We start from the raw sequence: 22,652 nt of genomic DNA, 5'->3' as shown, positions 1-22,652 counted from the left end.
CATATCTGTGCTGTCAGTTTCTCCTTATCTTTTTTTTAGACTTCTATTAGCTAATCTGTACCACAATCACAATCCGCACTAGGAAACCTCCTATTTTTTCACTGAAAAAAGCGTAATGTGTGACTAGCACAATAAAAGTCAATGGGCAATAAGTGGCCAAGGCGGGACTCCGCTACGGCCGCTGATTGGCAGAGCTGCCTTGAGACGTCACGTCTCACGCGGCAGCTTTGACCAGGAAGCGCCCGCGGGACGGGAGTACGGGGCGGCTCGATCCGGGCACCGGAACAGGGGAGGTAACTGACCTCCGGCTTCAAATTTCCACCCCTCCCCGGCGATCCTCCAAAATACCCCCCGGCCCGGAGTACCCCTTTAATAAGGCCTTAGACTAGACTGTTTAGATGCACCAGATTTTCAAAGAGCATTAGTAACTGCTATAAATTTTTATTTATATAGAGTGTTTGTATTAAAGGGAATGTACCATCAGGCCTGGGCTGAAGCACAGGAGGCGGGCCGACTGACCCCCAGAAGGAGGAAACCCCTGCCCCTTTATGATATGGCTCCATTAGAGTGAATTGAGCTGTATCATATAGGGGCAGGGGTTTCCTCCCAGTATGGGTGGGTCAGCCCTCCTCCAGTGCTTCAGCCCAGGCCTGATGGTACATTCACTTTAATCTCTCCTATGTCTCCAAGCATAACATAGGGCACAAACAACTGGTTCACCAAAGATGAATACAAAAATATTTGGCCAGCAAGCACAGAAAACTTATTTACATGTACACAAAAAGCCCTATTACACGGGATGATTATAGTGGGAAAAAAGTTATATCATTCGAATTTAGACAATAATAGTTTTTTGTGAATGTGTCATTGTTTGCATCTTTTGATTGGAACCTGAAATCAATTGTAATTTTTCGCTAATGGCCCGCTGTAATACCACATACGTTTGCTAATCGTTCAGTGTAATATGTTTATTTGCTGAGATTAGATGGAGTAATGATTGCAACTAATGGTCCTTTTACACGTGTGATAATTCGCCCAATCAATAGTTAAACGATTTTGAGGCAATAATTTTGTTTTTGCAACGATCAACCTTTAGACAAAAAGATAAATCTTAGAAAAAAAATCTTTATTGCAATCGTTTTAACATTGCTTAAGCCCACCTCACACATAGGGTGAACCTGTTAACACGGAGCGATCTGCGAATTTTCAGCGAACGACCCACGATGGTTTGACAACATGTTGAAAGACCAAGAAGAACGATTTCTCGACCATCGCTTGATCGTTCGTTGTGTTTACACCAGCAGAAAATTGCTCAAATGCGATTATCGCGAAAATTTTTACAATAATCGCTCCGTGTAAAAGGACCATAATGACTATCGTTCTGTGTAATATGGTGAACAATTTCAGGTAGCTTTCGATGTTACTTGTTAAAAATAGCTTTGTCTGATAGGACCCTAGCACAACCCTAAGACAATTCTAATTACTCATTACACTCACCTGTAACAGTGGCCGCTGGACACCCAAAATTTTCATAGTATCAGCACTAGCCAGAAGCTTTAAAGGATCTGACACCTTAGTGACGCCTTCGATTTCTTTATTGATCTCTGCTAACACCTGATTCAAGAAAATGTTCTTGATGTACAGAGTAAGAAACTCTCGTAAGGGACATTGTTTGTTTGGTCCAAACCCAATGGCATGCTCAATCTCTTGAATAAACCTGAAAAGATAAAAGGGAAAAAAGAGAGGTCATGTTTCTCATCTAATATACTATCTTGTACACACTGATGTTTCTTTAGTTATCTCAGGATAGGTTTACACTGCATTTGTGCTTATATTTTTAACATATACGTGTTAGGCTAGGTTCACACTGGCATTATTCTCTCCACCACAGTTCCATTCAGCTTTTCTGTTTGTAAAGATATAAAAGGAATCTGACGTATCTGTCTAACGCCCTATTCATTTCTATGTATTTTTATTGTGTTCTATTTGTCATAGTTGTGGTCCATTTGCATGCATTCTGTTCCGTTTTTTTGAACAAAAATAAAAAAATAAAAAAACCTGCATGCACCTTTATTTTCTCCATTCGAAAAAACGGAGCATAAATGGAAAGTGCACTTCCTTTTTTTTTTTTTTTTTTTTTTTTTTTTTACATTATAATCAATGAGGACGGATCTAAACAAAGGTATTTCTGTTAACATCCATTTGCAAGTTATCAGTTTTCACAGTATTTTCATTGACCACATGAAAATATTTTCATTGAGTATTTTCATTGAGAAGAGAGAAACCAAAGAAGAAAAATAAACTGATATATAAACAGATGCTCACTGATGCAAAAGGATGCCGACTGGTGCAAACAGATGCCGACTGACGCAAACGGATGTTGACTGACGCAAACTTATGATGACTGATGCAAACAGATGCTAACTGAAGCAAATTGATGTACAAAAGTCAGTTTTATTAAAGTCAAAATGCAAATGGACCATTAAAATAAAAAAACAACATTTTGCAATCAGTTTGCATCAGTCGGCTCATTAGTTTATGCTTACCTGTTCATTTAATGGATGGATCCATTAGCAAATAAAAAAAAAGCTAGTGTGAATCCAGTCTTATAGGTTAACAGATGTTACAAATGCATTGTGCTGTACAGCAGATAGAATAATCTGCTTCCCATGGTTTTTTTTTTGTCTTTTTGTTTTTTTTTGTCTTTTTGGGTTTTTTTTGCTGTTAAACATAACGAAATGGAAAGAGTGAACACAGCCTTTTATTGGAAAACTCATGGAACTAACATGTAAAGTCCAAAAAGAGGAACTGAATAAATGTCCATCAGGGTCTTTACAATTTATACACTCTGAATTATCACTGCATTAGGATCAGCTGGTGTCTGGAATCTTTTGACTAAAAACACAATACCATATGGTGGCCCCGTCGTGATTGCCCCTCAGGTGATGTGTTAAGGCCCTATTACACCAAGCAATTATCAACTGTATTTGGACGATAATCACTTGAAGTAATAGCTAGCATTAAAAGGGATAGTGCGGTGTTTAACATTTATTCACTAAATAACACACATTACAAAGTTATACAACTTTGTAATGTATGTTACTTAAGTCAATGGCCCCCTTCTCAGTGTTCCCCCGGAAGTGTGGTGCATTATACTCACCAACCCCTGCCGCCATCTTGGGTTGACGACGTTTGGCCGGCCTCCCAAAGATGACGTCGTCGACCCCAGATGGCGGCCGGGGTCAACAGCAATAAAGTAAGTATAATGCACCACACTTCCTGGGTGAGGGGAACACGGGGAAGGGGGTCATTCACTTAAATAACACACATTACAACGTTGTATAACCTTGTAATGTGTGTTATTTAGTGAATAAATGTTAAACGCCGCACTACCCCTTTAAAAGGCAATGATCAGCCAATATGCATTATGTCAGCTGATCGTTGTCTTTCAACAAAAGATTTTTGAATGATAATGGTGACCTGCTGGCCGCCGCAACGTGTAACAGGAGGCCTCCTGCAGCTTCCTGTGGCCCTCACTCTGACCCTCCCACAATCAGTGCAAGTAATAGCACTGTCAGCGAGTTAGGAACAAGGAGCAAACAAGCGCTGATCTGATAGGTCGGAACTAGCCTGCTATCGGCCCGTGTAATGGGGCTATACACTCTTCTCTGTACAGCAGAAGACCGAATTTGCCAGCAATGGGTAAATGTGTTGAATTGACTGTCTTTAGCAACAGAAATCTGTCTGGAGGTGTGGTGGCAACATTGATGAAACAGAGCACTTGTTGGGGTTCCCAAACCATGGTATTAAAAGTGTATCAAGACTGGAAAAGTATAGGAATGCCTACATAGGAGTGGGAAACTAACTTAAAGAGGGTGGGGGAAGTGTGAACTACCAGGGAAGAAGATGCCCGTGATGGGAGATGTTATCGGGTGGGGGTCACGATGGCTACTACATGGGGGATGCAACAAACAGGGGGGTGCCTAATATGGGAAAACAATATATTCCTTGTAAGAATAGTAATGGCATAGTGGAATTAGTCACTACGTAGTGGTAATGGTGGCCACAGTGTGGAGATAATATTTGTTTCTTATATTTTGGTATTATTAATAATATAAGTCTTGGTTTACTGGATTGGGTAGGTGTTCCTATGCAGTGATTAAACAGTATATTCTTTAAACTAAAATCCAAACCATACGTTCTGCAGTTCATATGGGAAATAATTTAGGATTAATTGATGCTAATCACTTAAAATTCATTACATCCATCGCATAATAATTTCCAGCCTTCATGTAGCAGTGATAGATGTGTTTATATCCCAAGGGCATTACATATGTATAAATGCACCTGTACCTGGGGTCCCCAGAAACTGATGCTGGCAGCTGTGGTTTCAATGTGCCTTTCACAGATTTATTAAACAAATACATTTAAATAAGGGCAATCTTTAAAGAAGCTTAACCCCTTGCCTCTAAAGCCTGTTTTGGCCTTAATGACCAGGCTCATTTTTCAAAATCTGACCTGTCTCACTTTATGCGCTTATAGCTCAGTGATGCTTTAACGTATGCTAGCGATTCTGAGATTGTTTTTTCGTCACATATGGCACTTTATATTAGTAGCAAAATTTGGTCACTACTTTGTGTATTTTTTGTGAAAAACATCAAAATATCAAGAAAAATTTTAAAATTTAGCATTTTATGAACTTCTGAAATTCTCTGCTTCTAAAAAAGGAAGTCATAGCACATAAATTAGTTACTAAATCACATTACCAATGTGTCCTCTTTATTCTGGCATAATTTGGGAAACATATTTTACTTTTTTAGGGTGTTACGGGGCTTAGAAATTTATGAGCAAATTATCACATTTTGTGAAAATTTCCAAAACTGATTTTTTTTAGGGACCAGTTCTTTTTTTAAATGGATTTAGAAGGCTTGTATACTGAAAACCCCCATAAGTGACCCCATTTTGGAAACTAGACACCTTAAAGAATTAATCTAGGGGTATAATGAGCATTTTAACCCTACAGGGGCTGGAGGAAAGTATTTACAATTAGGCCGTAAAAAAATCGAAAATTTAAATTTTCAAATAATATATACGTTTAGATTAAAGTTTCTCATTTTCAAAAGGAACATGAGAAAAAAAGCATGCCAAAATTTGTAACGCAGGTTCTCCTGAATACAACGGTACCCCAGATGTGGGCGTAAACCACTGTATGGGCACACAGCCGGGCACAGAAGTAAAGGAGCGCCAATTAGCTTTTTTAATGCAGATTTTGCTGAAGAAGTTTCTGAGCGCCAGGTGCATTTGCAGAGCCCCTGTAGTGTCCGCAGAATAGAATCCCCCCAAAAGTCACCCCATTTTCGAAAGTACACCCCTCAAAGAAATCATCTTGGGGTAGGATGAGCATTTTGACCCCACAGGTATTAGAGGAAAGTATTCAAAATTAGACAGTAAAAATGAAAAACACGAATTTTTCCAATAATATGTTTGTTTAGTTTGAAATTTCTCAATTTCACGAGGAACAAGAGAAAAAAAGTACCCCAAAATTTGTAAAGAAGGTTCTCCTGAATACAACGGTACCCCATATGTGGGTGTAAACCACTCTATGGGCACACAGCCGGGCTCAGAAGAAAAGGAGCGCCAATTAGCTTTTTCAATGCAGATTTTGCTGAAGAAGTTTCTGAGCGCCAGGTGCATTTGCAGCGCCCCTGTAGTGTCCGCAGAAGAGAAACCCCCCAAAAGTCACCCCATTTTGGAAAGTACACCCCTCAAAGAATTCATCTTGGGGTGTGGTGACCATTTTGACCCCACAGGTATTAGAGGAAAGTATTTAAAATTAGATAGTAAAAATGAAAAACTTGAATTTTTCCTATAATATGTTTGTTTAGTTTGAAATTTCTCAATTTCACGAGGAACAAGAGAAAAAAAGTACCCCCAAATTTGTAAAGAAGGTTCTCCTGAATACAACGGTACCCCATATGTGGGCATAAACCACTGCATGGCCACACAGGAGGGCTCAGAAAGAAGGGAGCGCCAATTAGCATTTTCAGTTCAGATTTTGCTGAAGAAATTTCTGAGCGCCAGGTGCGTTTGCAGCGCCCCTGTAGTGTCCGCAGAAGAGAACCCCCCCAAAAGTCCCCCCATTTTGGAAAGTACACCCCTGAAAGAATTCATCTTGGGGTGCAGTGAGCGGTTTGACCCCACAGGTATTAGAGGAAAGTATTCAAAATAAGACAGTAAAAATGAAAAACTAGAATTTTTCCAATAATATGTTCGTTTAGTTTGAAATTTCTCAATTTCACTAGGAACAGGGGAGAGGCTGCATGCCCAAATCTGTAACGCAGGTTCCCCTGAGTAGAACGGTACCCCATATGTGGGCATAAACCACTGTATGGGCACACAGCCGGGCTCAGAAGGGAAGGAGCGCCAATTAGCATTTTCAGTGCAGATTTTTCCGAAGAAGTTTCTGAGTGCCAGGTGCGTTTGCAGAGCCCCTGTAGTGTCAGAAGAATAGAACCCCAGCAAAAGTCACCAAATTTAGGAAAGTACACCCCTGAAAGAATTTATCTTGGGGTGCAGTGAGCGGTTTGACCCCACAGGTATTAGAGGAAAGTATTCAAAATAAGACAGTAAAAATGAAAAACTCGAATTTTTCCAATAATATGTTCGTTTAGTTTAAAATTTCTTAATTTCACGAGGAACAGGAGAGAAAACGTACCCCAAAATCTGTAACGCAGCTTCTTCTGAGTAAAACGGTACCCCATATGTGGGCATAAACCACAGTATGGGCACACAGCCGGGCTCAGAAGGAAGGGAGCGCCAATTTGCTGGAGCAAAACCGCAGCTAGTAATAGTTATTAGAATAGCGCAGTTACTAAAATACAATAAAAAATTAGATTACAGGTAATGTGGGGTGGTTACGGGCAACCTGGGGTGGTCACAGGCAACCTGGGGTGGTCACGGGCAACCTGGGGTGGTTACAGAGAATCTGGGGTGGTTACGGGCAACATGGGGTGGTTACGGGCAACGCGGGGTGGTTACGGGCAACGTGGGGTGGTAACGGGCAACGTGGGGTGGTTACGGATAAACTGAAGTGCTTATAGGTAATCTGGGATGGATACCTGTAATCTGGCGTGGTTACGGGCAATCTGGAGAGGGTCACTGGCAATTTGGGGTGGTTAGAGGCAACGTGCGGTGGTTATAGGCAACGTGCGGTGGTCAGGGGCAACGTGCGGTGGTCAGGGGCAACGTGCGGTGGTCAGGGGCAACGTGCGGTGGTCAGGGGCAACCTGCGGTGGTCAGGGGCAACGTGCGGTGATTAGAGGCAACGTGCGGTGGTTAGAGGCAACGTGCGGTGGTTAGAGGCAACCTGCGGTGGTCAGAGGCAACGTGCGGTGGTCAGAGGCAACGTGCGGTGGTCAGAGGCAACGTGCGGTGGTCAGAGGCAACGTGCGGTGATTAGAGGCAACGTGCGGTGGTCAGAGGCAACGTGCGGTGGTTAGAGGCAACCTGCGGTGGTCAGGGGCAACCTGCGGTGGTCAGAGGCAACGTGCGGTGGTCAGAGGCAACGTGCGGTGGTCAGAGGCAACGTGCGGTGGTCAGAGGCAACGTGCGGTGGTCAGAGGCAACGTGCGGTGGTTAGAGGCAACGTGCGGTGGTTAGAGGCAACGTGCGGTGGTTAGAGGCAACGTGCGGTGGTTAGAGGCAACGTGCGGTGGTCAGAGGCAGCGTGTGGTGGTCAGAGGCAGCGTGCGGTGGTCAGAGGCAGCGTGCGGTGGTCAATGGCAACGTGCGGTGGTCAGAGGCAGCGTGCGGTGGTCAATGGCAACGTGCGGTGGTCAGAGGCAGCGTGCGGTGGTCAAGGGCAACGTGCTGTGGTCAGAGGCAACGTGCGGTGGTCAGCGGCAGCGTGCGGTGGTCAGAGGCAGCGTGCGGTGGTCAATGGCAACGTGCGGTGGTCAGAGGCAGCGTGCGGTGGTCAGGGGCAACGTGCTGTGGTCAGAGGCAACGTGCGGTGGTCAGCGGCAGCGTGCGATAGTTACGGGCAATCTGGAGGGGGTCACTGGCAATTTGGGGTGGTTACGGTCAAGATGTGGTGGTTATGGGCAAAGTGCGGTGGTTACATGTAATCTGGCGTGTTTACGGGCAACCTGCGGCGGTTACGGGCAAACTGGGGTGGATACGGGCAACCTGCGGTGGTTACGGGCAAACTGGGGCGGATATGGGCAACCTGCGGTGGTTACGGGTAATCTGGGAGTAAAACGCAATTATTACTATAATAAAAAGTGTGTTTTATTTTGTTTGTATGTTTTTCACTTTTTCACATTTACACTTTTTCACTTGTACTTTTTTCACTTTCATTTTCACTGTATTACTATGATTACTGTGATATTTTCTATCACAGTAATCATAGTTTAGTGACAGAGACCAAATTGGTCTCTGTCACTTTAAATTTTCAGAGCTAACTGCTTCTGACGCGCATGCGCACATCAGAAGCAGTCAGGACGTCGAGGAGGACGGAGCTCCAGGATCCGGTAACGTATGTGGGGAAGGGGGGGTGACTGGGGGACGGGGGTGACTGGGGGGGTGGGGGGCGACTTGGGGGGGGGCACGGTGACACTTTTTATCCCCTGTCACCAATGATTTATGGTGACAGGGGATAAAAAGTGCCGGGCAGCACTGGGAACAGGCGATCGGCGGTATATAGTATATACCGCCGATCGCCTGTTCCGGGACCCCACAGGGGGGTCCCCGATCACTGCCCCATGCTCTCCGCTACCTCCGGTGGCGGAGAGCATGGGGTTTTCATTCATTTTTTATTTCCATCGCTGCGAACAAACATCGTTTATTCGCAGCGATGGGGGCGGCCATCTTGGATTTGATGGCCGCCCGGGGAGGGGGGGGGTAGTGATCGGCCACAAGGGGGCTGATCTGAGGTCTGATTAATACTTATTTCATCTCCCCCCACCGTGGATTCACGGTGGGGGGAGATGAAATGCAGCGGCGGCGCCGGTACTGGCGGACCGCCGCTATAACGGTAATAGCGGCGATCCGCCAGTACCGGAGGGGACAGGGAACTGCCGGGGGAGGATCTGTAGTGGCGGCGGGAGGAGGCAACATGCAACAGCCCCCTCCCGCCGCCCGATCGCCTCCCAATGCAAACATATCCCCATAGACGCTGCGGTCGCATTGACCGCGGCGTCTATGGGGTTAACTGCCCGGGGGGAGCGCGGCTCCCCTCCGAGCAGAGGCAGCGGGAGGAGGCTATGTGACATAGCCTCCTCCCGCTGCCCGATCTCGCCTCGGGACAGCGGGGGGAGGCAGGGAACACATGACGTTTGGGAAACGTCATGTTGCGGGAACTACCTGCTTTACATGACGTTTCCCAAACGTCATTTTGCGGCAAGGGGTTAAAGGGAATCTGTCACTAGGTTAATGCTGCTTTAAAGGGGAAGTCTGGACAAAATAATTTTAAGATATGTTATTGCCCCAAAAAAGTTAAGAAAATTACTAATAGACATTATTATTATTACTAATAGACACATATGGTGCTCCAGTCTGTCCCACCGCTGCAGCAGGTGTCGGCAGTTTATGTGACATGAAATCAACTTTACAGAGACCTGAACATACCATGCTGTAGTAAGTGCAGGAAAAATGCAGTATAGGTGCATCTCCCATAATAAGTGTCTATTAGTAATTTTCATAACTTTTGTTGAACAATAACATATCTTAAAATTATTGTGCCCGGACTTCCCCTTTAAATGAGGGCCGCATAAACTAGTGACAGAAATGCTGAGCAGATCGGTGTATTACTTACATCACTGTGTTCAGCCATTCTCTGGAGAATAGGATTCTTGCCACACCCCTCCACCCAGCTGCTGATTGACAGGTGACTGCCTATACACAGCATGGATAGATAACTGTAAAATCAGCAGCTGGTGGGCAGAGTTTTAAGCTTTTCACTAAAGCAGTACTCCAGCGAAAAGCTTTTTCCCAGTAATTGAAACACATTAAAAGTTATATAATCTTGTAATATGCTTCAATCACCTATCTCCCCCCCTTTCCTCCTCTTAACCCCCACCAGGAAGTGAAGTAAAATCCTTCTTACCTAATGACTGTTGACCCCAGGCTTCTCTGTGGCAGCTATTTTCTGACAAAGATATCATCAAGAGGGAGGCGGGTCTAAGCCCTGTAAAGCCAGCCTCCCTTTGTCAGATGTCTCAGGTTGCTCAGCTCTGATTGGCTGAACAAGATGTAAGCTATCTAACAGTTTTACAGAGTCCGTAAGACATCACAGGAGACAAAGTGCATCATGGGAAAGCTCAAACCAGGAAGTGAAGAAAAAAATAATCAATACACCAACTGGAGCTTCAGGGTCCTGCAAACAGTGGGGAATTCAAATGGAGACAGACTCTGGAGTGCCCCTTTAATATTGAGGACTACTGGGCTCATGCACATACTGAAGAGGACTACTAAGTTTCCATGTTATCTTATTTTATCTCTGTATCAGCTGCATAAAACAGTGTAAGTGATCATTCTGTTCATCTTCTCTGTCACTAGTTTATGCTACCCTGAGATAGGACAGCCTAAATCTACTGACACCTGGACACCTTTAATTCTTGCTTTGTACTTATTATGGTTAAAAAAACAAACAAAAAACATAGGTCTTCATTAGAAATGTTGCTTTATCTACCTAAGCCTGCATGTTTTCACATATAGTTCAAAGTGATGTCTGCCAGGAAACAGTCTGGAAGCCCAGTCTCCAGCCCCCATTCATCCTCTACTGAACGTTCTTCATAGTTTACCGTTGATCTCATCATAAATGAGCTTAGAGGAAATGACAAGTTTTAGTCTTGCAGTATGTTGTGGCTTTCATAATAATTATGACTAATGACAACCTGGTATACTGCAAGGGATCATAAGGAGTATTAGTTTTCCTATGTAGCCAAGAATTTTGTGCGATGAAAACAAAAACAACTAGTATTGCATAATAAAGGCCTCCCAATCAAGTGCCACCATAACCACTGACCTGCACAATGAATCAAGACAACATGTGAAAAAAAAAGCGCAGATACAGTAGAGGTAGCTCAGTAAAACATACCCTCAAATCCAGTGTAAAACCCTACCTGTCATTGCAAAACAGTACAGTGAGCTATAAAAAATAGTCTGAAATTAACAGGGGATTTAAGCCCCAATATTTAGAAAATCATCACCAGCAATGCATAAAAGCAGTTAAACAGGTGACGCTTGGTTATATGGCCACATGACAATTGTATTCATTTCCAAGCGGTTGCAAGATAGCTGGGAGGTGGTGTATAGGGTATTTAGAATGAATTACAATTTCAATGCTTGTTGGCACATGCTGGGTTAGGGAAAGGAATAGCTCTGCTCGAGTGAAATCCCCACTGTTTGTGCATAAATGCAGAATTCTACACTAGACACACAGCTTCTTGTCTTGCTATCTCAGCGCTCTGCTTCTCAGCAGCTGCCTTTATTATCCTCATTTACAAGTTATATCTCCCTACGGTCTTTCCCTGCATTAAAAGGAGAAAGTTTTGCACACTGCATACCATGAACAGGATAAAATTTGTAACAAGATGTTCTAGAATCCACTAAAAGATGTCCTAACTGGCTTTCAAAAACATTTTTATCAAAAGTTTGTTAATATAAAACCAAAATATGAGATCGCAAGAGAAATAAAGGGGAGAAGAGAACGAGTTCACTGATCAGCACATTAATAATGTAGCCAGTGGCTGCTTAGCAGAGACATGTGTCATGATGAACATGTCATTCCTGTGGCAGAGTGAACTAAGATCTTTGTGAAGGCTTCCCTAACACCACCTATATTTCTCCATGCTGAAACTTCCACCAGATATCAAATATGAAATCCAAGGCACCAGAGAACCATTAAAACCACTTCTTTTATTTTTCATTAAAAATGCAGCAACGCTTTGGCCACTACTGCCCTTTATCTAGCCAGGGGTTTGAATTGCATTGATAAAGGCCAGTTGTGGTTAAAACTGTATTTTTAAGGAAAGGAAATAAATGAAGTGGGTTTTACTGCCCTTAGATTTCCCACCTGATTGCTAAACAATGGAAAAAAGTGGAAGGGAATTTGAAAAGATATTTACTGGTTAAATACAGGTATATGCAACACCCTGGAGTGTATGTCTGACAGAAGAATTTAAGTAAGCAAAGCTTGAATGAATGAAGTAGTAGTCAAGAATGTGAGCCGCTTTTCTATTTACTGACTATGGAGCTAGCAGTGCACAGTACTCAGCTATCATTGGCAGTTCCATAATGAAAGAATGGAGCATCATTCAGATGACCCCCATTCTCATGATACTTATCACCGATTCTTTAGATACATGATATATTAGGGTCCATTTACACAGAAAGATTATCTGAAAGATTATCTGCCAAATATTTGAAGCCAAAGCCAGGAACAGACGTTAAATAGAGATCAGGTCACAAAGGATATCGCCGTCAGAAGCCCAGCGCACTCTCATCAGAGAGGAGTCTGACGCTCATAAAGAATGACAGCTCCACTCTATGAGCATCAATTTAATCTCTGATGAGCGCATGCTGGGCTTCAGACTGCGATATCTCGGCAATAGGAGTGGGTCCAGGAGCAGGACTTCGTGTATGGGGTAAGTATAAGGGTCTCCACCGGGAGGTCGGCCGGGCTCTGACCCGGCACAGGGGGTGACAGGTTCCATTTAAATTGGAGCGTCACATACATTAGTGCAGTCGGTGGGGATGAGGCTGAGGGTTCATTTACACTGAAAGATCTGACAGATTATCTGCCAAAGATTTGAAGCCAAAGCCAGAAACAGACTATAAACAAAGTTCAAGTCATAAAGAAAAGCTGAGATTTCTCCTCTTTTCAAATCCATTCCTGGCTTTGGCTTCAAATCTTTGGCAGATAATCTTTCTGTGTAAACGTACCCTGACAATCTTGGTACAACCCCTTTTACTTACATATGGCTTTTATAAACTAAATTGATTAAAAACCCCAGATAATTAATGGGAATGTCTAATACTGGGTTTACACAGAATGATTATCGTGCAAATTTGCACGATAACGATCGAATTCGAACAATAATAGTACGTGTAAATGCAGCGAACGATCGAACGACGAGCGAGAAATCATTCATTTTGATCTTTTAACAGGTTCTTAAATCATCGTTCGTCATTCGCAAAAAATTTGCCGATCGTTCCGTGTAAACAGTCGTTCACTGATTTTTCCTATGTGCGAGATAGGCTTAAGCGATCGCAAAACGATTGGAAAACTAATTTTCTGTACAATATATCGTTCCATCTAAACGCTGATCGTTATAAAAGAAAAATCGTTACTTAGAAATCATTAATCGTACGATTGGGCGAATTATCGCTCCGTGTAAACCCAGCATAAGAAAGGATTTTATTTAAATGCACCTGAGTGCTGCCAAACACTTCTGATGATGTGTTGACCCTGTAGCAACTGTACACTTAGCCAATCCTTAGTAAAGGGGGTCAACACTTCGAGCAGTGACTGGCTTAACATACAGATCCTGCAGGGTTGATGCATCATCAGAAGCTGGCAAAAGCAGAGAAGAATAGTGCCCACTGGGATGGTAGTGATGGGGGAAAAGCACAGAGAAGCACTGAGTTTTGTTTTTGTTTTTTTTAATCTTAGCTCCACCCAGAGGCACAAGTAAATACACACCAGTGCGAGTAAATTACATAACTAGGTTTGCATCTACTTACAGGGAACCTATTCCTGTTGAAATGCCATGTGATCTATTGGCATAATGGTATTGAGCAGGGAGATTGATATGTATCTTTTAGGGAAAGGATTCTGTACAACTTATAACTTCTTGATTGAATTCAACTTCTTGTTCTATTCTTGGGCAGTTCAGTGCCACTTAGATGTGTACCTGTCATCACAGCAGCTGCAAGATGAGCAGTGAATTTCGTTCTTAACTCGGAAGTATAGGTATCCATGGCTACGAACATGCCAAGGCTGTAATGCGCATGACGCAGAATGGATCAGAATGGGGGTCACGCACTTAAAGGGGTTTTCCGGCGCTAAAAAATTATTCACAGAATAACACACATTACAAAGTTATACAACTTTGTAATGTATGTTATGTCTGTGAATGGCCCCTTCCCCGTGTCCCACCACCCCCACCCGTGTACCCGGAAGTGTGGTGCGCTATACATACCTGTCACGTGCCGACCACCCTCTGCAGCGTCATCCGAAGCTCAGCCGCGATTGGCTGAGCATAACTGTGCTCAGCCAATTGCGGCTGAGCGGCTGATGACGCGGCCACGTCATCAGCTGCGATTGGCTGAGCACAGTTATGCTCAGCCAATCGCGGCTGAGCTTCGGATGACGCTGCAGAGGGCGGCCGGCACTCGGGAAGATCCGCCGTCCACCCAAAGAAGACGTCACTGCTGAGGATCGGAGACCGTGGTCGGCACGTGACATGTGAGTATAGCGCACCACACTTCCGGGTACACGGGTGGGGGTGGTGGGACACGGGGAAGGGGCCATTCACAGACATAACACACATTACAAAGTTGTATAACTTTGTAATGTGTGTTATTCTGTGAATAATTTTTTAGCGCCGGACAACCCCTTTAAGCGTCAGCCGTTTGTAGCCATGGATCCCTAAAAGTCCAGACGAAGAATGCAATTCCCCGCTCGTCCGGCAGCAGCTGTGACAACAGGTACACTTTAATCATAGGACCACCCACTGGATTCAGCATGGAAAGATCAGAAACCTCAATCAAAAAAGTTATACTGAACCTCTTCACACAAAGCCATTTAGCAATCTGCTAAGCAAATCCTGTTCTATAATAGATTAGACAGCATTTTCATTTTGACAAATTCCCTTTATGCAACCAAAGAGATGCCGTCTCTCAATTTCACTGTTAGGCTGGGTTCACACTACGTATATTTCAGTCAGTATTGTGGTCCTCATAATGCAACAAAAACCAGGAGTGGATTGAAAACACAGAAAGGATCTGTTCATACAATGTTGAAATTGAGTGGATGGCCGCCATATAATAGTAAATAATGGCCATTATTTCAATATAACAGCCGTTGTTTTAAAATGCCAGCAAATATTTGCCATTAAATGACGGCCATCCACTCAATTTCAACATTGTGTGAACAGAACCTTTCTGTATATTCAATCCACTCCTGGTTTTGGTTGCAATATGAGGACCACAATACTGACTGAAATATACGTAGTGTGAACCCAGCCTTAGTTAGTAGGGCTACATCTAATGCAGAGTGCTTGGGTAACTATGCTGAACCGGAATGGTTTGGCCTCTTCATGCAACACTATTTAGAAGTATTTTCACCTTTTTTGCCACATTTACTAGACACCAGTTTGTTTCCAACACAATGAATCTTACAGTAGTTATTTAAGGCAGCAGAAATAAATATATACTGTAGATGCACATTACATTTATCTGAAGTTTAGGTCTATACGTTGAGGTCTACATGTCGGTTCATTGCATTGGTAGATCACGAAATCTGGGTGGGCCGAGTGCTACTTATCTGTTTTCAATTCCCATGCAAGCAGCACACGCTTCTAGAAGCGTGGACTTCATTATTATCAGATTAGTTATGCTACAGTTGCCTGCGCTTCTGCCGGCTTATTTCAATCAGATAATAACGGTATAATAACTGGCTTTGTGTCTGTCAATCCAATTACTTCCTACTTTGTATGTGCCGACATTCTATTAAAACCCACAGACACATGTCGGGCTTTATTATTACCAACCGATTGTATAATTAGCTTCTACGGTGGGACTGCTTATCAATGGAATCAAAGTTTGCCACCTCCTAGTACAGCAAAGAAAATAAAAATAAAAAAAAAAATGTTAAAAAAAAAAAAGGAACAAAGAAGTAAAACTAATGACACAGGGGAAACAACAATGCTCATTAAACCTCTTCATTTTGCAGAGGTTGTAAGGCTTAAAATTTGTATGTGTGATCGAAAATATATCTTAAATTATTTAATCATTAAAGAATGTCTTTGCTGCGTAATTCAGGGACGCAAGCAACAATTAAACGACAAGCCTGATTGCTAAAACAAATCTTCAACATTCACAATTGGAAAAAAAAAATAAAAAATCAAGATATTGATGCCAATGTTGATATCCTTTTGCCACTGAATTTACAAATTCATATACATAAGGTTTTCCATTATGAGGTTTTTGGGCATCACCTGTTCAAACGAAACAATAGCTGATCTTAGCTTTTATGAACTCAAATAATTGCACAGAAATAGGCAATTATCATTTATATAGGGTGGCATTATACAATACTTTAAAATGTGTCACCTCACTTGCACTTATCCTAAAGCACTCCTGTTACCATTAAATTTATCTAACAAACATTTTTTGGGGGGGGGGGGGGGGGGAGTATGTGAAAAGCGATGGACATTATAGCAAGCTATGATAAAAATACATAGGAAAAGGGATAAGTTACATAGAATGTCAAACAAATACTATGGAAAATATAAAATAAGCGGACAATTCTAAATTACCAAGGTGAATAATTTAAAATGGGACAGCATGGGGAGGCTGTTGAGTAGATGGTATAAAAAGCCGGTGACCTTGTGGATGCATCTCCGTGTCACAAAAAAAAAACTAAAAACACATGAAAACATATCAACAATAGCAGCCACTAGAGTCAGTCAGGTGAAAAACCAAGTGATCAGCAGTGAGCATTCAAACTAGGGGAAGGTTTGTCATGGAATTAAAAGAGCACCAACACAGTTCAGGGGGTTGGTAGAAAGCAAATGTTCAAGAAACCAGTGTGTTGGAACATGTCATGTAATCTTAGATATATACCTCCCATTGTTGACAGTTCAGTGCCTTGGTTACAGAACACTACTCTGCTCTAAATGTAGTGGTCTGGCTGGTGTATGTGTAGATATTGTACACATATTTATATATTATAGAGTATAGTTACACTGTATCACAAAGAAAAGTTCATAGCCATAACAGATACTCTAAACACCACGTTGTGTACAGAAATATGTAGCAGGTCACACCACAGAACACTTCCGCTCTGTGTCCCAAAAATCTATCACAGCTATCTCAGGAAAGACTGACCCTTTATTTAGCAGTTGCACAATTAGGGTTACAGTGTGTACAAGTCAAACAACCTTAAATCACCAATTAAAATGAATGTATTCAGCTTATATGGGACTACATTTCTTTTTACTCGTTCACATTTCACCTAATTATTTTGGCTGGAAACACACCAGCAGCTTTTGACGCAGTCTGAGGTGCAACTTTATGCAATTTTGAGCCAAAGCAATTGTGTCCGATAGTGAGGAGAAGAATAAGAAATACAATGACTATGAATGTAATGGAGTTGTCAGCAGATTAAAGTTTTAAATGAAGTAGAGAATGTTTAAAAAAAAAAAAAAAAATACTCATCAATTAGCCAAGGCAGGTTAATGTTACCAGTGAATAGGTGAATGGGCATATCCGGAACTGGAAAGGGAGCGGCGGGTGATTGAAATTTTGTTTGTTTTTTTAACCTGTCCCACCTTGCTAGATAATGGCAGACCAGATAAACCATACACATTTTCTACAATGGCTTTTATAGGGGTGGCTGTCACTCATGGAGCAGCACTGGGCACATGAATACAGCTGGCTCAAAAGCCTGTGCTTGTTCTATTGCTTTCATAAGAATATAAAAAAACAAGTCTGGTATGTTATGGAAGGTGAAGGCTGAAGGTTAAATTTAAATGCCATCCAGAGTATTTGAATAACACTGTGACAAAGTGGTTATTACCCAATATGAGCAGGAAAACATGAAACAGCAGAATCGATTTTACAGTAACAAGACTGGTGGGTTTACATGAGCCCGTAATTATTTATGTGTGATTATGTCATCACTCTGCTGGGTGATAACAACTAATAGTACAATGGCTCATATAAGCTAGTGTGGAAAACTTTGGCCAAGGTGAATCAAAGCTTATCCGAAGGACATATGCACCAGTTTCTTTCCCAATTTAAGAGGAAATTTTTGCATATTTGTCATCCTGTCCTTTTTATTCAGTATTTTCCAATTGATCAAAACACATAGGGAATTCAAAACTGGTAACCGTTGGGGAAGAAAGGCGAACATACTGTTAAGGGTGATGTGAAAAAACACATAACTTGGCCAACACAATAAATTTATAATTATGTTATCGTCAGCAGATATCCATCAGTCAATGCTGGCATCATTTCACGTTATTACCTAAGGGATTGAACTGAAACACTGACCCTTACGATACTGTACAATTTAGGTACAGCAACAATCTATCATCTACAGCACAACTCTATAGCAGCCTATTTCAACCTTATAAAAGAGGATATTCATTTATAAATGTGCATTGCAGCTGCCAAGTGAAGACTCACATTCTGTTTATCACGTAGTTTTACCATACACCGTATGGATTTTTCTAGCACCTAGTTTTGAAAACGATGTATAATGGAATTATATAGGAGGATTCATTTGCTTTTTCTTTGATAATCGGTTCATTTCATTTTCCTTAACACAGTAATGGTCTTTTCCTGATACAAGGATGCCAGAGTTAACAAGTTACCATATTTTATCAGAAGAGGGGAAAGAGAAACATGAAATAAGGCGTCATGCGTGAAATGTGATTAACAGCTTACAGTGGAATGGCCACAGGAGCAGCAGAACACCCTTAGCCTTTCATTTACGTTTGGAATTGACAGAGCAGTCAAAGTATTAGGACTTAATCAGGAACTGTGTTAAGGAATTATCGCTGTGCAATTATGTTATAGCCTGAAGAAGTAGTGAGGAGATGTTAACCGGAATTCACAAACAACTATACACTCAGGAGAATATTTCATTTAGTAAGTAAACCATAAGTTCTTCCTAAACTGCAGTACCACTATGTTATTTCACAAGAATTTCTCTTTCAAAAATGGGGGCAGCCCAAAACTGAATCACAAAATAGAGAAGCAACAGCAGCTGCGAATAGTATGCATTGATAAAAAAAAAAAAAAACAACTGACGTGCCCCATACCAAATTACTGTCTATCCAACCAAAGCATATACCCCTGTAGATAAAGCTCAAACAGTGTGTTAGAAATAAAAATTTACATTAAAGTTAAGGATCTCTGCCCCAGCAGAATATGAAGTTAGTTCATAGCCATATAAACATAATCAGTAGAACAGTGCTGTCCCGCTGTGGCCAGTGATTGGCTAAGCAGAGCATCACCACCCAGACCTACACCTCAGAAGTGGTGGAAACCAGGAGAGCGGGGAGAGGTAAGCATTGCTTCTTTATTTTTTACACAACTATATAGATACTGTTTTCTCGATCCAGATAATTGCATATTATTAACTTACTACAATTTATTATGCATAAACGCTATAATATGCTATAACTGTACAGTATAACAGACATTATAGGAACATAACAAAATGAAATACCAAGGAAAGAAACTGTGCACTGACAGAACAAAGGTTACCATTCTAAAAGAAGAAAAGAACAGGAGAAAAATAAAAGGGGGTTTGATGGTGCTGCATACAGATTGTAATGAGGAGTCACCACGCCAGCCTGGGCAGCAACTTTTTTTTTCTAATGAGATGCTGTCTGAAGCAATGACTACTTGCTGCATACACATCTTGTACTATGATGGACAGAATACATTCTTATTCTCTCCCCTCTCTTTTTACAATTACACACCAGGTTTACACTGACAACAGGTCTCATTTCTCATTTCCACACTGCATCATTTTCTTATAAAAGAATAAATAAAATGTCCATTCCTAGAAAGTAATGTATGTCTGGAAATTAGAATTTGATTGGAGAAATTGCCATCGTAGATATGCATGAATGGGCTAACAGAAGAGAGCTCCTGAAAGCATTACAATTAACACTGTTAGACTTTTTACTACTTAGAAGTCTTATCACACTTTTTTCTATGGTATGTTTTCTTATCAGGAAAAAAAAATGATTGTGAATGATCATTTTGCCAAGGAAGCCATTATACGTTTTAGTCGAAATTGGACCGTTCTGAATGGTGGGCCCAAATTTCCAACACAGTGTGTATTTTTTAAGAATGGTAGTTGGATAAAACAGTTGTTCACCATTAAATGTCACCTAAAGAATGGTCATTATCTTTAAAATCTTCAATTCTAACACCTTAAGGTCCCACAGATTGCCGCTCGTTTGCAGTTTCCTTTACAATGGACACCTAATAGCACAGCCATGTCTTTTAAATATATTGCATTTGGCCACACATCCTGTTTACACAGAGATTTTCGGTCAATAGCAATTCATGCTTAGTGCCACAGAAAAGATGCAATCATCCTAATTACAGTGACTTTTGCATGGCGATTAGTGGCTGAATGAGTGTTTCTAATAATGCTCGTTGCTGATAATAGAAGGCCTTTAAAATAGCTATTGGCTGAATGCTTGCTTAGGCAACAGCAATCTTTTCTGATAATCCCATACAAATAGAGACTTGACTAAATGTATACAGTATATGTTCAAAGACGCTGCCAGACATCTCTTGTGGCAGCTGGTCCATCTAGTTTGCCCTTATATTATTGTTTTTTTTTTTGTTTTTTTTTTTTTTTTGTTTATATAGATCGTGCCCTCTTGTTCTTGTCTTCCTTTTCTTATTAAAAACACTTCCTGGAGATATCATAACTGAGATAACAGGAAGTTAAGAAATGGGAGAAAAATGCTCCAATTCATTTATGCTACTGTATTCTTAGAAGACTCTAACACCAAGTCTACTTTAAGCATCAATACGTAAAGAGCAAGTAAACACACTGTGCATACTAATGAAAATCATAGTCAATGGAAAGCTACTATGAGGAGCAGATGCAGTGCGTTTTTAGTCGATTTGCATCCAGCAGTTGCGGCTAGATGTGTACAAACTATGGAATGGTGCACACATTTGCAGAAGGTTATAAAAACAAACACATTTTCTCTAAAGCCATTTAATAGATGTGCCACAATAACTCTTGCAAACGTTGATTTTAAAGTATAACTATAATGGAAAAGTTTACACTAATTAAAAACTACCGAACCTCTGTTAAACAACAATAGGATATGTGCAGAACAAACTGACCTAACTACTTCCTATGCTGTGTACAGTGTAATGTGTAAGACAAATATCCAGAACCTGCCCCCTTCCCCCAAACACTACCACTACTAATCAAGTGACCAGGCTGTGCAGATGATTTCTGTGTCGTTTGAGCGGCCATTTAAATACATTGCTTACACAAAGAGATGTTCAGCCAATAATAAAGATTTAACTGGACGGACATAAGATCAAATCAGCCAAAAAGCTAGCATTTGCTCCTTGTTGGAAATTCACTTTCTCTTTTACACATGAACGCTCATAGGTAATATTCAGCCTTAAGGGCCTTAATATGTAGACACAATAATGGTCCAACAAAAGACAACCTTATTTGGTGCTGGCTTTAAAGCTGGCAACTTGCCTCTAGGATCTACAGAATAATCCACAAATACAGTAGCCTCTCAAACAATAAAAGTAAAGGTGGACCTACACATGAGCTGTATCAATAGTGTCTTGGTCCTCACATTCATTTTCTCTGGGCCCAATGAAACCCATTCCATAATGCACTATGGACCCAAAACTCAAAGGGAGGGAATTTTCTGGGTAAGCTAATAACCGTAACCAATTGGAACATTAACTACTGTTAACCCCTTCGGGACCAGGCTAATTTTCGTTTTTGCGTTTTCATTTTTTCCTTCTTGTGCTTAAAGTCTTAAAGAAGTTTATTTCTGAAGATACAGACTGCTTTTGCAGTCTGTATCTTATACTTTACCCACTCCTCTGTCCCTTGCGTTCCAGCGCTGGAACGCACCACTGTGACGTCCTCAAGATGGCCAAGCCCGACCTTACTGCTCCACTATACAGGATTAGGTAAAAGTATAAGATACAGACTGCAAAGGCAGTCTGTATCTTCAGAAATAAACTAATAGGCCCAGTTAGGACAGACATACACAGCGATCTCGCGCTGTATAGCGCAAGATCACTGTGTATTTACAGAGCGGCGGCAAAGGCTCATGGGAGCCCTTCCGTCCGCTCGGCATGCCGGGAGCTTCCTGTCGCGCACCGGCTCTTTTGAAAAGAGCCGGGATCGACAGTGAAAGAAAATGTGAATATATTAAAGACCCGGCCAAAAAATTTATTATATTTACAAAAATAGTTTAAAATGTACATTTATTAAATGGAGCAATAAAAAAAACAAAAAAAAACAATCGGCCGTGATTGGTTCTCTTTAAAAGGCCATAGCAGTTGCATTTGTACACCTACAGACCCACATGAGCCCTTATTTTTTGGTCACTAATTGTACTTTGCAATGAAAGGCTGAATTTTTGCATAAAATATGCTGAAAAACCAGAAAAAAAATTATATGCGCAGTGAAATTGAAAAAACAAAACAAAAAACAACACAATTCTTTTTCTTTGGGGGGGCTTCATTTTCACGCAGTGTGTCCTATGGAAAAACTGACTTACTACATATGTTCCTCAAGTCATTACTATTACAACGATATGTAACATGTATAACTTTTATTGTATCTGATGGCCTGTAAAAAAAAAATCAAACCATTGTTAGCAAATATATGTACCTTA

At 41.4% G+C, this 22,652-nt stretch overlaps 1 protein-coding gene across 1 annotated transcript in view; it reads right to left on the bottom strand.

Annotated features, from left to right (window-relative positions):
- Positions 1-22,652, bottom strand: part of EXOC4 (exocyst complex component 4) — a 314,927-nt gene that overhangs the window by 120,059 nt on the left and 172,216 nt on the right. Inside the window, exon 11 of the mRNA XM_069979105.1 lies at positions 1,498-1,717. Coding sequence (XP_069835206.1) covers positions 1,498-1,717 — 220 coding nt within the window. The remainder of the gene's footprint in view (positions 1-1,497; positions 1,718-22,652) is intronic.

The sequence above is a fragment of the Dendropsophus ebraccatus genome, chromosome 1 (genome assembly GCF_027789765.1).
Source record: "Dendropsophus ebraccatus isolate aDenEbr1 chromosome 1, aDenEbr1.pat, whole genome shotgun sequence".
Lineage (NCBI taxonomy): Eukaryota > Metazoa > Chordata > Amphibia > Anura > Hylidae > Dendropsophus > Dendropsophus ebraccatus.
This window is presented reverse-complemented; position numbering and strand designations above follow the sequence as displayed.